This window comes from Eschscholzia californica, unplaced genomic scaffold, assembly GCF_041429995.1.
Source record: "Eschscholzia californica isolate CP2 unplaced genomic scaffold, dmEscCali1.0.p SCAF_6, whole genome shotgun sequence".
NCBI classification, from domain to species: Eukaryota; Viridiplantae; Streptophyta; class Magnoliopsida; order Ranunculales; family Papaveraceae; genus Eschscholzia; species Eschscholzia californica.
Window position 1 is genome coordinate 17,986,246 of NW_028238483.1, and position 12,510 is coordinate 17,998,755.

At 37.5% G+C, this 12,510-nt stretch overlaps 2 protein-coding genes and 1 long non-coding RNA gene across 6 annotated transcripts; 1 reads left to right on the forward strand and 2 right to left on the reverse strand.

Annotated features, from left to right (window-relative positions):
- Nucleotides 1–1,930: 1,930 nt before the first annotated feature.
- On the forward strand, nt 1,931–4,650 carry LOC147532125 (uncharacterized). Of its 4 annotated transcripts, XM_086647577.1 has the most exons (3): nt 2,023–2,668; nt 2,741–3,768; nt 3,936–4,650. In XM_086647577.1, exons 1-3 carry the CDS (start codon nt 2,101–2,103, stop codon nt 3,951–3,953), a joined length of 1,614 nt encoding a protein of 537 aa, XP_086503703.1. In that variant the 5' UTR covers nt 2,023–2,100; the 3' UTR covers nt 3,954–4,650. The 4 variants fall into 4 exon arrangements, with proteins under 4 accessions (XP_086503702.1, XP_086503701.1, XP_086503700.1 ...); XM_086647576.1 differs by having other exon boundaries at nt 1,931–3,768; XM_086647575.1 differs by having other exon boundaries at nt 1,967–3,768; nt 3,842–4,650.
- A 498-nt stretch (nt 4,651–5,148) lies between these two features.
- On the reverse strand, nt 5,149–7,670 carry LOC147532126 (subtilisin-like protease SBT6.1). Its single transcript, XM_086647578.1, has 5 exons — nt 7,536–7,670; nt 6,765–7,041; nt 5,965–6,471; nt 5,734–5,794; nt 5,149–5,506 (listed from the first exon to the last, which is right to left on the reverse strand). The coding sequence occupies exons 2-5, from the start codon at nt 6,966–6,968 to the stop codon at nt 5,418–5,420; spliced, it is 861 nt and encodes a 286-aa protein (XP_086503704.1). The 5' UTR covers nt 6,969–7,041; nt 7,536–7,670; the 3' UTR covers nt 5,149–5,417.
- A 250-nt stretch (nt 7,671–7,920) lies between these two features.
- On the reverse strand, nt 7,921–10,429 carry LOC147532127 (uncharacterized). Its single transcript, XR_015227567.1, has 3 exons — nt 10,338–10,429; nt 8,122–8,190; nt 7,921–8,035 (listed from the first exon to the last, which is right to left on the reverse strand). It is a non-coding gene; the product is annotated as an uncharacterized LOC147532127 (long non-coding RNA).
- Nucleotides 10,430–12,510: the final 2,081 nt, after the last annotated feature.

Consider the following 12,510-nt stretch of genomic DNA (forward strand, 5'->3'; position numbering starts at 1 on the left):
GCTCTAATTTATTCATCCGGACTCCGATTTGACTTCCGTTTTCGCCTATGGGTTCGTCTTGGACTCTACTTTCCATCCGAGCACTAATACTGATCATGAGATCAGAATCACAAAATGACCAAAATACCCCTAGTCTGCATTTCTCCGACTTTTATCCGTTTTTCACCCTGAACTCCGTAAAAGACACCTGAGAAAGAAAATCAAGCAAAAAATCAGAGTAACAGCTCGAATTGGACTAACTAACCAGAGTTAAGAGATTCAAATGAGACATTTTCACGTCTCATCAAAATTCACCATAGCCATGGAAGGTCTGAGCAGACATCTAGAAAACAATAGCAATTCCAACCAGTTCATAGGTTTTCTTAATCCCAACTCTAACATTACCATTAAACACCTTCTTTTTGCAGATGACTGCATCATATTTGGCCATAACACACTTGAAAACATCTATAACCTCAAACAAATCCTCAAAAGTTTCTGTGATGCTTCAGGGCAAATGATCAACTACAATAAATCTACCATATTTTTCTCCAAAAACTCTCACCCTAAATTCAAGTGGATGATCATCCGTAACCTCAAAGTAGTGGTGCTCAAAAGGCCGGGACGGGCCGGCCCGACCTGGAATAGAACGGTCCAGGCCGGGTTGCGGGCCGGGCCCAAGCAATCCGGGCTGGAATAGCCCCGGGCCGGGCCGGTCCCGGGTTGGCTAAACCTATGGCCCAGCCCGGGACCGTGACTTGCCCCAGGCCAGGCCTATCCGGGCCGGGCCGGGCCAAACCCGGGTTTGACCAGGCTAATCTGCTTTTTTTTTCCTGCTTTTAATGGTCGCGGCTTTGGGGAATAAAGAAAATTCTCCGGGGAATAAAGACTTTTCTTAAAACTAGTCAAATAAGATTGACTTTTATGTTTATTTTTTATTGCTAAGGGGCTTTTAATTTTAGAAGATGCTATAACTCATCCCCTCTCTACCACCTCATCTTCTCGCCACCTCATCATCTTCTCCGGCGAAGGTCGCCGGCCGGCGACCTCCAAACATAAAAAAAAAAAAAAAAAAAAATTTTCTCTTCCTCTCTCTCTCTTTAACACTCCGACGAAGGGAGACCTTCGCCGGAGGTCTGGTCTGTCCATGAACAGACCAGATCCGGTCTGTTCATGGACAGACCAGATCCGATCTGTCCATGGACAGACCATGAACAGACCAGATCTCCGGCGAAGGTCTCCCTTCGCTGGAGTGTTAGAGAGAGAGAGGAAGAGAGAAAAATAAAAAAGAAATTTTTTTTTGAAGGTTGCCGGCCGGAAAAAATGTAGTGGCAGAGAGAACAGATGACATGGAGGAGAACTTCAAAAAAAATGTAATTTGCATTCCCCATAAAAATTTATTCCCCGGAGAATTTTAAAAAAAATCTGAATTCCCTGGACAATTTATTCCCCGGAGAATTTTCTTTATTCCCCAAAGCCGCGGCCTTTTTAATATGAAACTCAATTAAAACTTAACTAATCCTAAAAGTAAATTAAAAAGTAATATTACAAATATAAAACTATTTGTAATAAAACTTACTTAAAAGAAAATAAAACTTATCACGTAGTATTAAAGTAATGACTATTTACCAAAAAAAATCGAACTTACCTAAAGTAAATTAAAACAAAATGGAACTTACTTAAAAAATTTATAGTATTTACTAAAAATTTCTTCTCTTACTCGAAAAGAAAAGATTTTCTAAAACTTACACAAAATGGTTTAATGAAACTTACCTATATTCTTATATTCTCTAACTTAAAAAGGAAAAAATTTTCTAAACTTACATAAAGATATGAATCCTTAACATAAATATAAAGATTTTCCAAAACTTTTATCTATTTTTGTCTTTTAGTGAAAATGAGTCATTAAGTCAAGAATTTTGTCAAGGACTTTGTACATGTAGCACTCCCGTATCTTATATGAGACGTAAAGTCAAAATCTTTTACTATAAAAAATCAGCCCCAACCCTGATAAAAATAAATCATGAAACAAAGAAAAGCTTCATCCTTGTTCGGTTCTCTGTACACTCATAGAAAAGCTTCATCCTTGTTCGGTTCTCTGTACACTCATCAGTTCTTCCGATGTCGGTTTTTGATAACATGGAGAATGGTTTGGATGAACAATTATATTTCTACAATAAGAACTATAAAGTACTCTACTATGAGAAGTCTCTGGTTACAAAGTGGAGCATAGATAATGAAATTAGTCGTCGCAAATCCTTTTGGAAGTCTCCTTTTGTTGATTCTGCACGTGCAGAATGGTCACTTATAGTCTGTGATGATGAGAAAATAAAGCTGAGTAAAAATCATCATTATGCTTACTCATCATTAGATTTGAAATTTGGGGATTGTTTGTTGTTGGATTCAATTTCTTATGAGACAATTCAATTACCTACCCTTTTACCTTGGATTCAAAAATTCCAACCCAATCGACGACATGGTATCCATCTCCATCGTTGTATTTTGACTTCCCCTCCTTCTGCTGCTTCAGGTTCCATGGTTTTTTTATTCCTTTGTGATGCTGATATTGATGATGATTATAATGATGACGAAACTAGTGGTAATAGTTTCAATTCTTATTACTTACTTCTCTTTTGTCGACCTGGAGACAAACATTGGAGAACACATGAGGACTTTCCTGCAAGAAAAGGTACTATTAGAACCCTAATTTGTTTTAATAATAACAAGTTATATGTAATTTGTTATGATGATCTTATTGTAGAGGTTGGAAATTTCAATGATGATAGTGAAACCCTACTAGCTATAAGAAAATTTGATTTGTATGGTTGTTGCAAAATCCCTTATGAAGATGGAATTAGGAGTCAGTCAGAGTTTGTAAAATCTAATGATCAGTTGTTTAGGGTTACAAGACGTTATTATCCTGGATCCTTTTACAATGAAATACTCCAAGTGCTTGTCTTTAAGATGGATTTCTCTACAATGACTTGGGAGGAAGTTAAGAGTTTGGGTGATCATGTTCTCTTCGTTAGTGGAAACAACATCACAATGTCTTACTCCGCCGTCGAATTAGGACTTACAAAGGGTTGTGTCTTTTACACAATGCCTCTATATGATAGTAAGAAGAGTTTGTTCAAATTTGACCCGGAAGATAATAGTATTATGGTGTCTTCGCATCGTCTGAATCTATCACCAAGGCCGTGTTTATCCCCAGATTGGGTGGTAACTACTAGTACACTCACAAATATTGGGATAATAAGGAGAAGAATAACAACAAATGGACAAGGAAACAACAAAGAGAGAAATACTAAGAATTTAGTTGTTACAACGGGAGGAGAAAATAAGATGAACGGGAAATGCAACGGAAATGAGAGTAAACTTTTAGAGAAAAATCAAGGTGGATTAGAAGGATTGATAAATTACGAATTTCTTTGTGAGGACTTGTTGATGTCGTTAGCTAGTTTTCTTCATCCATTGGACTATATACATTTTCGTGCAATTTGTAAAGCAAATCGATCTGCAATGCCTGCACGTAACTGGAGGATGTCTTCTAAGGCAACCAGTTATTTAACCCCATGGCTAGTTTTTTGTAAAGAAGACAAGGCTGTCTACAATTTCATAAACCCGATGCATAATAACGAGAACTATATTATCGACCTTTCTGAATCTCTATTAGGTGTTAACCATTCTGAATTGCTTGTGGGTGCTAAAATTCGATTTTCAAATAGCGGATGGTTATTGATGTCCCAAGGCTGTAAATCCATATTCTTCTTCAATCCCTTCACGAAAAAGGTAATTCATTGTAGGACCACACTACATTACCAATTTAAGTATTATTCTTTCTCATGTACACCAACTTCTCCAGATTCTCTACTTTTTGGCATCAATGATGGGTGGAACCGTAGTACTTCAATTACCCTAGTGGGAAATGGAGAACTTATTTTTTGTAACTATTTCAGTGGGACCAACAACCCTAACGGAGAGCATAAGGAATTTAAGCCTTGCCGGAGCAATTCAATTTTCTTCCGTGAAGCGGTCTATTGTTTGGATCGAAGTGGAACTTTAGGAGTTTTTGATTTCAAACACGTAGTCAACTGGAATATTCTTGCAACACGCGCTCCATGTTCTTCATTCAGTCAGTGTTTCTTGGCGGAATGTGACGAAGAGCTTCTATCAATATTTATAGGGAAACTCGGGCAATGGGTTCGGATATTTAGACTGGATCACAATAACAATTGGGTTAAAGTTGAAAATTTGGGAGGTTATATGTTGTTCATCAGCAATACCAGTTGTCTATCTGCAGTTGCACCGGTTAGTAGTGGCATGGAGAACAAAGTCTACTTCTCTAGACTCCACGAGGGAAGTATTTTATATTATTCTCTTGATGCAAATAGATATCATGTTGTGGGAAGCCACCATTCGCTTGAAAATTTTTGCGGCACAAAGGAGCTGCTAAATTGTGGTTGGATTGAACCTAACTGGTCACCCAACACAGATGAAGAGCTAATTTGGCATCACAATAATTCAAATGTCACGAGTGTTTGGTAGTCGTGGTGGTGGGTGGGTTTGAGTAATTTTTATGAAGATGTCTATTTATGTAGTTTGCTTTAATATAACATACTAACACCATCTTGTTTCATTTATGTTCTTTTATGTCATGGTCAATTTTTATTACTACTGAAAGTGATCACAATTAGTATAAGAAACTGATTGTGTTTATTTCAGTTTTTACGTCATACTTACGCGTAGATGCATAACAGACAGCTCCAAGGCAGCTTCGAGTGGCCACCTCCCTTTCATTTGCCAAGACGCATTTTGAATTTTGCTGTGCAAATTTGATACTAAAGCTATGAACACCGAGTGTAAAGGATTTTCATGGAAAGAATGAAATGTTTGCGGACTAACTTTGTTAGTGAGAAGGAATAACATGGAAAATGGTATGATAAATTCGAGTTAGATCATCAACACCCCTTGCACACAGCAGTTTACACTCAATACTAACACCGGGACAATTTTGACGTGTGGGAAAAGAATAGGACTACAAGAACAATGATCGGCTAATGTGATTTTAGTAATTGGAATATCTTCCTTTCTAAATTCTAAATGATTGATAACTAAACTTTGTCCTAAATTTGTTAATTAACACTATTAACAAACTGACAAAAAGAACCATTTATGTAAAATTGCTCGCATTCCTATGGGATTGGAATATGTAAGTTCATTTAACTTCGCTTTTAACACATTGTGTCGAATTATCAAAATCTCAGAGAAAGAAAAAGGAGTTCTACAAAAAGACCTATTGGATTTTGAATGTGAAACTATCTTCCCTCTTAACGCCAATGGCGTGGAAACTCCTTACGAAATTTCCAAGGGCAAGTGCAGCAGCAAATGTGAAGTCTTCTGAAAGATAGACAAGGTTCTCAGAAATAGAATTCTTTGACCTATACATTGGCGAAACGACCCGAGCTTGATTTCTTCCTCCTTCGGCGCTTTTGCCTGATTCGCCAAAAGCTCAAAAACAGTACAAGTCCTAAACAACAGCAGCAATGAATGGGTTATTACAAAGAGAATCTTGAAAATTCAAAATTTAAAACAATATCTAATTATTTTAGTTAACACTGATCACCAAATCTGGCAGAGTGTTAATAGTGATCATGTTTTCATTACGAAAAGCAACACCATGAAAACATGGAACTAATCATTCTTTGTTGTTTTAAATCGAACCGAAGATACGATTTTTAGAATGCTTTCACTTACCAGTACAAGCAATAAGAATAGGTATTAGCCACTGAGCTGCAACAACTCCAGGTGTGTCAAGCTACAAAAAAACAGAATTAAAAGGTAATACGCCAAATTAAACCAGTACCAGGATGGAGCGAGGGGCGAATAAACCTAGGTGTATATGCATTTACCAAGATGGAGCGAGGGGCGAATAAACCTAGGCGAATAAACCAGTACCAAGCTGGAACATAAATATAACCTACTTACCTCATCTCTACGAAGCAGACCCAAGACGTTTCCGACTATGGAAGAAGAGGAGCTTCCTTTATTTGCATTGAACCCCTCGATCTTCCCCAGATTTGAGTTTTCCATGGTCATATTTGAATCTCTAACGACATCCGAATTAGGAAATCCTGGTAATCTTCTATTCTTACTCATCATTTGCAAACTAAATCCCTTCGTTTTCCATATCTCAAATCTGGAATCTTTCTGGCAGATCATATCCTTTTCAAGAACTGCAGAGTAAGTAGAGAAGTTCACATCAGTTCTGCGAGTTGGTAACTGGCCCTCTTCCTTGTGGAGGGGTACACTTTTCTTAACCAAATCAGAGAAGAGCACTGGATCTTTGATATTCGCACTAGTGAAATCCAAGATTTTCTTCAGAAGCCAATAGCAATTTGTCACCATGTGGCTACTGTCAAGGCAATTGGAGTCGCCATACACAGAAATACGTCCAGTACCCACTTCAACAAGTCCTAAAATAGAAGAATCCTCCTACATTGTTTGACAGGCAACACCACGCAAAAGGTCAGCGCTTTCTTTCTTATAGAACTACTTCTACTATTCCAGAAATATGTTGGAAAAACAACTAGAATTATGAACACCATGAAAAAAATTATTTCTTATTGTTGTGACGACGAGCTTATATATAAACTTGATACATCCAAAATCATATTTCATTGGATTGGCAGCCTCACTGCATGGAACTAATGCATGTTGACTGGTTCACATTCCACATCTACCATGCGATACCCCAACAGATTAACTGGAGAAAGTTTTATACTCACCTTCATCAAACCAGAAGAAGCACCACTCTCTGAGCTATCAAGGAATGGAAAGCTATGCAAATACCCACCACCTGGAAACCTCACTATGTCTGTTCCAGATGCATAACGACTTTGTTGCCAAAAATGGTAGCACGACACATTTGTTGAACTTTTCATTAGCTCCTCACTCAGTTCCACTTTTTTGGAAAATAACATTGACTCCATAAAAACAAAGACTAGGAGCAAAATAACCTCCCCCGGTAAAGTTATATCCGTCAACCGGAGTTCCTCAGTTTTGCTGTTGAAACACGAACAAGCAAAACCAAGAATTAAGAAAAGATAGGTTAACCGGATAAAGAGACGTGCAGATACTATACCCATGAGGAAGCTCCCATGTACTCATTCCCCGAGAGGAAAATGAAGCTATATGGTCAGGTCAAGTGAGTCAAGTTTTCTAATTCAATTCAAAATCCAATTGGCCGGTCTATGATATCGAGACACACCTCAAGCATGATACTTAACTCTGATTTTGGTATATGTTGTAGACTAATGCAAACACACATACACACACAATAGACGTAACAATAGATGGTTTGAAAGCAAACAAGAAAAACTTAGTAAACCAGTATTAGCCTTTTCCACTTGCCGTATCAAACACCTCATACCGGTAACAAATAACTAATACACATACTGATGTTCATGTCAAATAGATTATGTGTTATGCAGTTGGAGGGATTACAAACTAGCAATAGAATGACAGAAAAAGAAATTATTAAAATTTGGGAACCTGACCTTCTAGCATAAAAGAAATTCTTCTTCTCGGGCACAAAGACGTCTACACTATGTATGTTTCCTCCTCTAGACGCAATGCACTCAGAGCAACAATCCCAGCTGCATCCTACACAAACACCCAAACTCCATCTCCAAATTAATCCCCAATGTCTAATAAGGACAATCTTGAATCAGGACACTGAGATAGAGAGTGAGAGTCTGTACAGGGCAGTGAAAGACATGTATTCCATGTGTTAGGGAGGAAGAGCTGGTGGTAGTTGATGAAGTGACGGAACTGACAGATTCTCCATGATTTGTCCAATAACTGAAGAAGGGCCTTGCTATCAAGCCAAAAACTTGTCCGGAACTAGATGTGCAAGCCCTTCTAAAGGGAGCCATATGATAATCCCACCCACTTCTCTACCCCTTCTCTCTCTTTTTTGAGTGAGAAAAGATATTTGATATCTCACCGAGTACCACACTTTCTCCCACCTTACTCGGTCGAGCAATATATCAAGTCACTGACAAAAGAGAAAATAGAGAATGAGCAAAAATTTATGAGGTTATATTCGTCTAGAAAGATTGTAATATCAACTTAGTCACTAACCATGCATCAGGTCCTTCTAAAGTAGCACCTTCTGCATTAAGTTATTGTTCTAATATTTCCGAGGAATCACTAGAAAAATAACTAGACAATTTGTGTTAGGAGAAAATCTATCAACAAAAAATGCCAAAACGAAGATTAACACCTTGATATATGGGAATGAGGAGAAAGATAAAAGGAACATTAAGTTTTAGAACCTATACTTTGGATCCAAAAGCCAACACAAAAACAAGAGATGTTAACAACGGACATGAAAAAAGGGGAAATGGTAAAAGTCTCGATTTCAAGGAAGAATGATCTATTCCATGTACTCAAGTCCGGACACACTGGGGAATAACACTAATTGGAAGGAAAAGAACTTGTTAACATCCGTCACCATCAATTACGGAAGTAGTATTTAAGTCCTCCGTTTATTTCAACTGGATCATTTAAAATTACAGAATACTATTCGAATCTCAACTACTGCTTACAATAGGCATCATCTGATCATCATAATTTTTTTTTTTGCTTTGCGAAAAGAGTTCTACGCAATTCTACATGCAATAGAGTTACTACTAATTTTTCACAAAGAGCACCAAAAGCTACTATATGAATAATGCATGCACAAACTTAATCCAAAAATATAAGGATTTAAAGACCAGGTAACTGACTAGTAGGGATGTAAAAGGGACAGGGCAGAGCCAGGTTACCTGCCCATCCAAGTCCCATCATCCAATGCATAACTGAGTTCCCTAACCCCATCCATTACCTACATTTTGAATCAACACACACACATTTCTATAATTATACAAATAACTTATATATGCATACACAATAGTGTGCATATACTAAACTGGGGGGAGTACGAATCACGTCTCGACTCCCAGCCCTCCCCGTGGAGTATCAAAACACCACAAATGTATGCAACAATAGCTAGAACTGATTGCCTAACTTCTTTCAATTATAAAGACAGTACAACTGTTAGAGTTTATAGATCCAGTAACACATCTTGGATCCTGAACTAAATGCAACTTTGACATATCATTTAATTTAATTACTAAGACGGCGACAACTGGAACACCAATTCATGATGAAACAGGGCATTGTGTTGCGGGGAACTCCATCCGTCTTTCTCAGGTGCACGACAGTAGACGAAGGCGAGCCACGCATCATGCACTTCTTTATGCCAATTCTTTGAACTATTTGAAGGGTTTTGGAGAGAGATTCGAAAAAATTGTAGATAGGCTGTAAGGAGGACACTAAATGCTCATTGGACCAATCGTAGAGTCATACAGCAAGCTCAAAGCTTTAGAGCTTCTTTTGGTTTTTTATATATGTGAATGAAGAGGCAAATAGTTATGTAGACAAATTCGTTAAAATCTATAGGAATCCACGATAATGGCTTAGTAAAGAGATACGTGAATAACATGTCAGATCGAGAAGGCGAAGATATGACGATCAACAAAAGTTGGAGATATTAAGATATTTGAAAATTTAGAAGATTGGGTTTTATTCATCCAGTTATGCTGACCAATATAACGAATCAAACCCACACTTGTGGTGACTCTTAATAAATCCATTATTGGTTTCTTTGTGGATGTAGGTCAGAGATTATGGTGGAAGATTTTCGACTGAAACAAGTCAAATTATTTCAATTCATCTGTCCGATTATCACATAATAAAAAGTACAACAACAAGAAAAACCCACTCAGGAATAATAATGTAAAAAAAACCCAATTTTTAAACTGTTGGCAATACTTTTGAAACTGTTACAACACTTTTGAAACTGTGACAACATATATAATTATGTGTGAACAAAAACAAATTTGTTCATACATTTACAAAATTGTTGAGAGCAAATACAAAATTGTTGAGAGCAAACTGTGTTTTGTTCAAAAAATTTCATGAATGTTTTGTAATTTTAAATTTTGGGTTTTTTTTGCATTATTATTCCGGGTTGGGCTTCATTTGATATTTTGACCCGAATTTTGGGCCTTATAATTTTCCTCTCAATAAAGGAACGACTACTATATATATGATAAATGGGAAGATAAAAAGAAAATAAAATAGTTAAATGAGCAAAAAATTCCAAAAAAGAAAAAGATTTAACACACAGATTTCAAAATCATAACAATCACACAATAAGATTAAGTCAAAAAATAAATTAGAAGCCTAAATTATACTTATTCCATGCCTAATAACATAAATGGATAACAATTAAACAGAAGCATTAATCTTACCCTTGTCTGGAGTGGAGGCTGATCAAGGAAGGGGAGAGAGACTGAAATTGAAAGAGAGAGAGAAGAGATTTATGAGGAAAATGCTGGGAAAATTTTCTTTATGATTTTATGAGAACTTGTGTGTCAATATGGAAATGGAAGGATAAAATAATGAAGTAGGAGGTCAAATATTAGGGGGAGTTTTTTTTTTTTTTTTTTTTTTTTTTTTTTTTTTTTGAAGAGCAATAACATTAATGAAGAAAAGAGTTCTTACAATACAACTGCAAAAGAAAATAAGGGATATTATGCCAACATTTAGATAGGTTATGCTTTCTAGACCATTTTGCTAACTTGTCAGCATGCACGTTGGCTGTCCTTTTAACATGATGGAATTGGATGGCATTGAATTCATTGCATTTCTCTTTGATCTTCTTGATATGGATCTTCGATTGCCATTGTATAGCGTGTCGACTATTATGCAGATGATGTATTAGATTGGCATTGTCACTTTCAATGATGACCGAGCTATAAAGCTTATCTGCTGCCCATTTCATTCCCATCAGGATTGCCTGAGCTTCACCTTCTTCACTATTTCTTGCACGAGATGCCTTGATATGCGCCTCAATGAATTTCGCCTCACTATCATGAGCTATAAGACTGAGACCGACCGTAGAAGAGATGTTGAGAAAGGATGCGTCGACATTAACCTTGATGACATTGTGTTCTGGTGGTTGCCACTTTTCACTGGTTTTGCCCTTTTTCTGCTTAGTAGGTTTATCCATGTTCGGGTAGTTTTGAATCATTTGGATAATTTTTGGGATTTCGTTAATTTCATGCTGAAAGCAATGGTCACATCGCGTTTTCCACAGGATCCATAGAATTGTCGCGAAATGTATATTGTTACTAGAGTAGCATAGATCCGGCTGTTCTTCCCAAGAGAATATCCAGTCAATTATGGAGGCAATGTTATCCGTTATGATGTTGTAGTGGAACCAAATGTTTCTCGCTAAAGCGCAGTGAAGAAGGGCATGTTCAATGGTTTCAATTTCACTACAGTTCGGACAGTTTTCTATTTTATCTATATATTTCCCTATTCTGGCTTTGACCGGGAGAGCCTTGTTACACGTTTTCCAGATGAAAAATTGAATGCGAGGGATCACCGGTAAAGACCATATGAAGTTCCAATTCTTGGGATTAGAGCTTTGTTCATTATTTCTGGCACTAAGGTGTTGGTACATAGACGAAACCGTAAATTTCCCTGATTTAGAGAGTTGCCATTTTAATTGATCTTTACCATCCGATTCCACCGGTATGGTTTTTATGAGATTCTGGGTATATTCATCAAAGTTTTCCTTGAGGATGTCTAGGTCCCATTGGTTATTGTTAATGAGCTGTGATACTTTAGTTAGACTGGAATTGTTATTATTCACAACATTAGTTTCTATATCAGGGATCCATTTATCCGTCCAAATGTTAATGTCCGTACCTGAATGCACTTCCCATACGGCTAGATCCGCAACAATATCGTAGTGTTTCCTTATGTTTTTCCAGGTCCATGAATGATGGACTTTGGCCGGGCCTGGAGAGTCTATGTACGGAAAGTATTTACTTTTGAGTAGTTTAGCCCAGATAGCGTCCGGATTGTTCCTAAGCCTCCAAGCCATTTTGGTGAGAAGCGCAGTGTTATCTAGCTCTGGCAAGTGAATACCCAGACCCCCTTCCTTCTTAGGGGTACAAATGTCAGCCCAAGCTTTAGTGCGGATACCTTTAGATTTACCCCACCAGAAGTCCCGCTGAGCGGCCTTGATGCTTTTGCAAATCCCTATAGGGATAGCAAAGCACTGCATCTGATATCGGGGTACAGCCGCCGCTATAGTTGAAATGACAACCGTGCGGCCAGCTAGCGAAAGGAAGTTGTGATTCCATTTATTGAGTTTCTTTTTAATTTTATCCAGGATGTCTTTAAACACCATGGTTTTTTGAGGTCCTATGAAAAGTTGCGATCCCAGGTATTTTTCCGAAGTAGAGGCATACTGCACTTTGAGCGCTCTCATGATCATACGTTTGAACTTCGGGTGAGAGTTCTTCGAGTAGAAGATGTTGGATTTGGCGTAGTTGATCATTTGGCCTGAAGATGCGCTAAATTGCTGCAAAATATTTTTGAGTATATGGACATTATCTATAGAGTTCTTAC

Coding starts and splice junctions, on each gene's coding strand:
- LOC147532126 (XM_086647578.1), bottom strand. CDS start 6,968: ATGGAGTCAATGTTATTTTCCAAAAAAGTGGAACTGAGTGAGGAGCTA. Junction 6,472..6,764: donor CTTCTTCTGGTTTGATGAAG/GTGAGTATAAAA, acceptor CAAACAATGTAG/GAGGATTCTTCTATTTTAGG. Junction 5,507..5,733: donor TATTCTTATTGCTTGTACTG/GTAAGTGAAAGC, acceptor GCTGTTGTTTAG/GACTTGTACTGTTTTTGAGC.
- LOC147532125 (XM_086647574.1), top strand. CDS start 2,101: ATGTCGGTTTTTGATAACATGGAGAATGGTTTGGATGAACAATTATAT. Junction 2,669..2,740: donor GGACTTTCCTGCAAGAAAAG/GTACTATTAGAA, acceptor ATCTTATTGTAG/AGGTTGGAAATTTCAATGAT.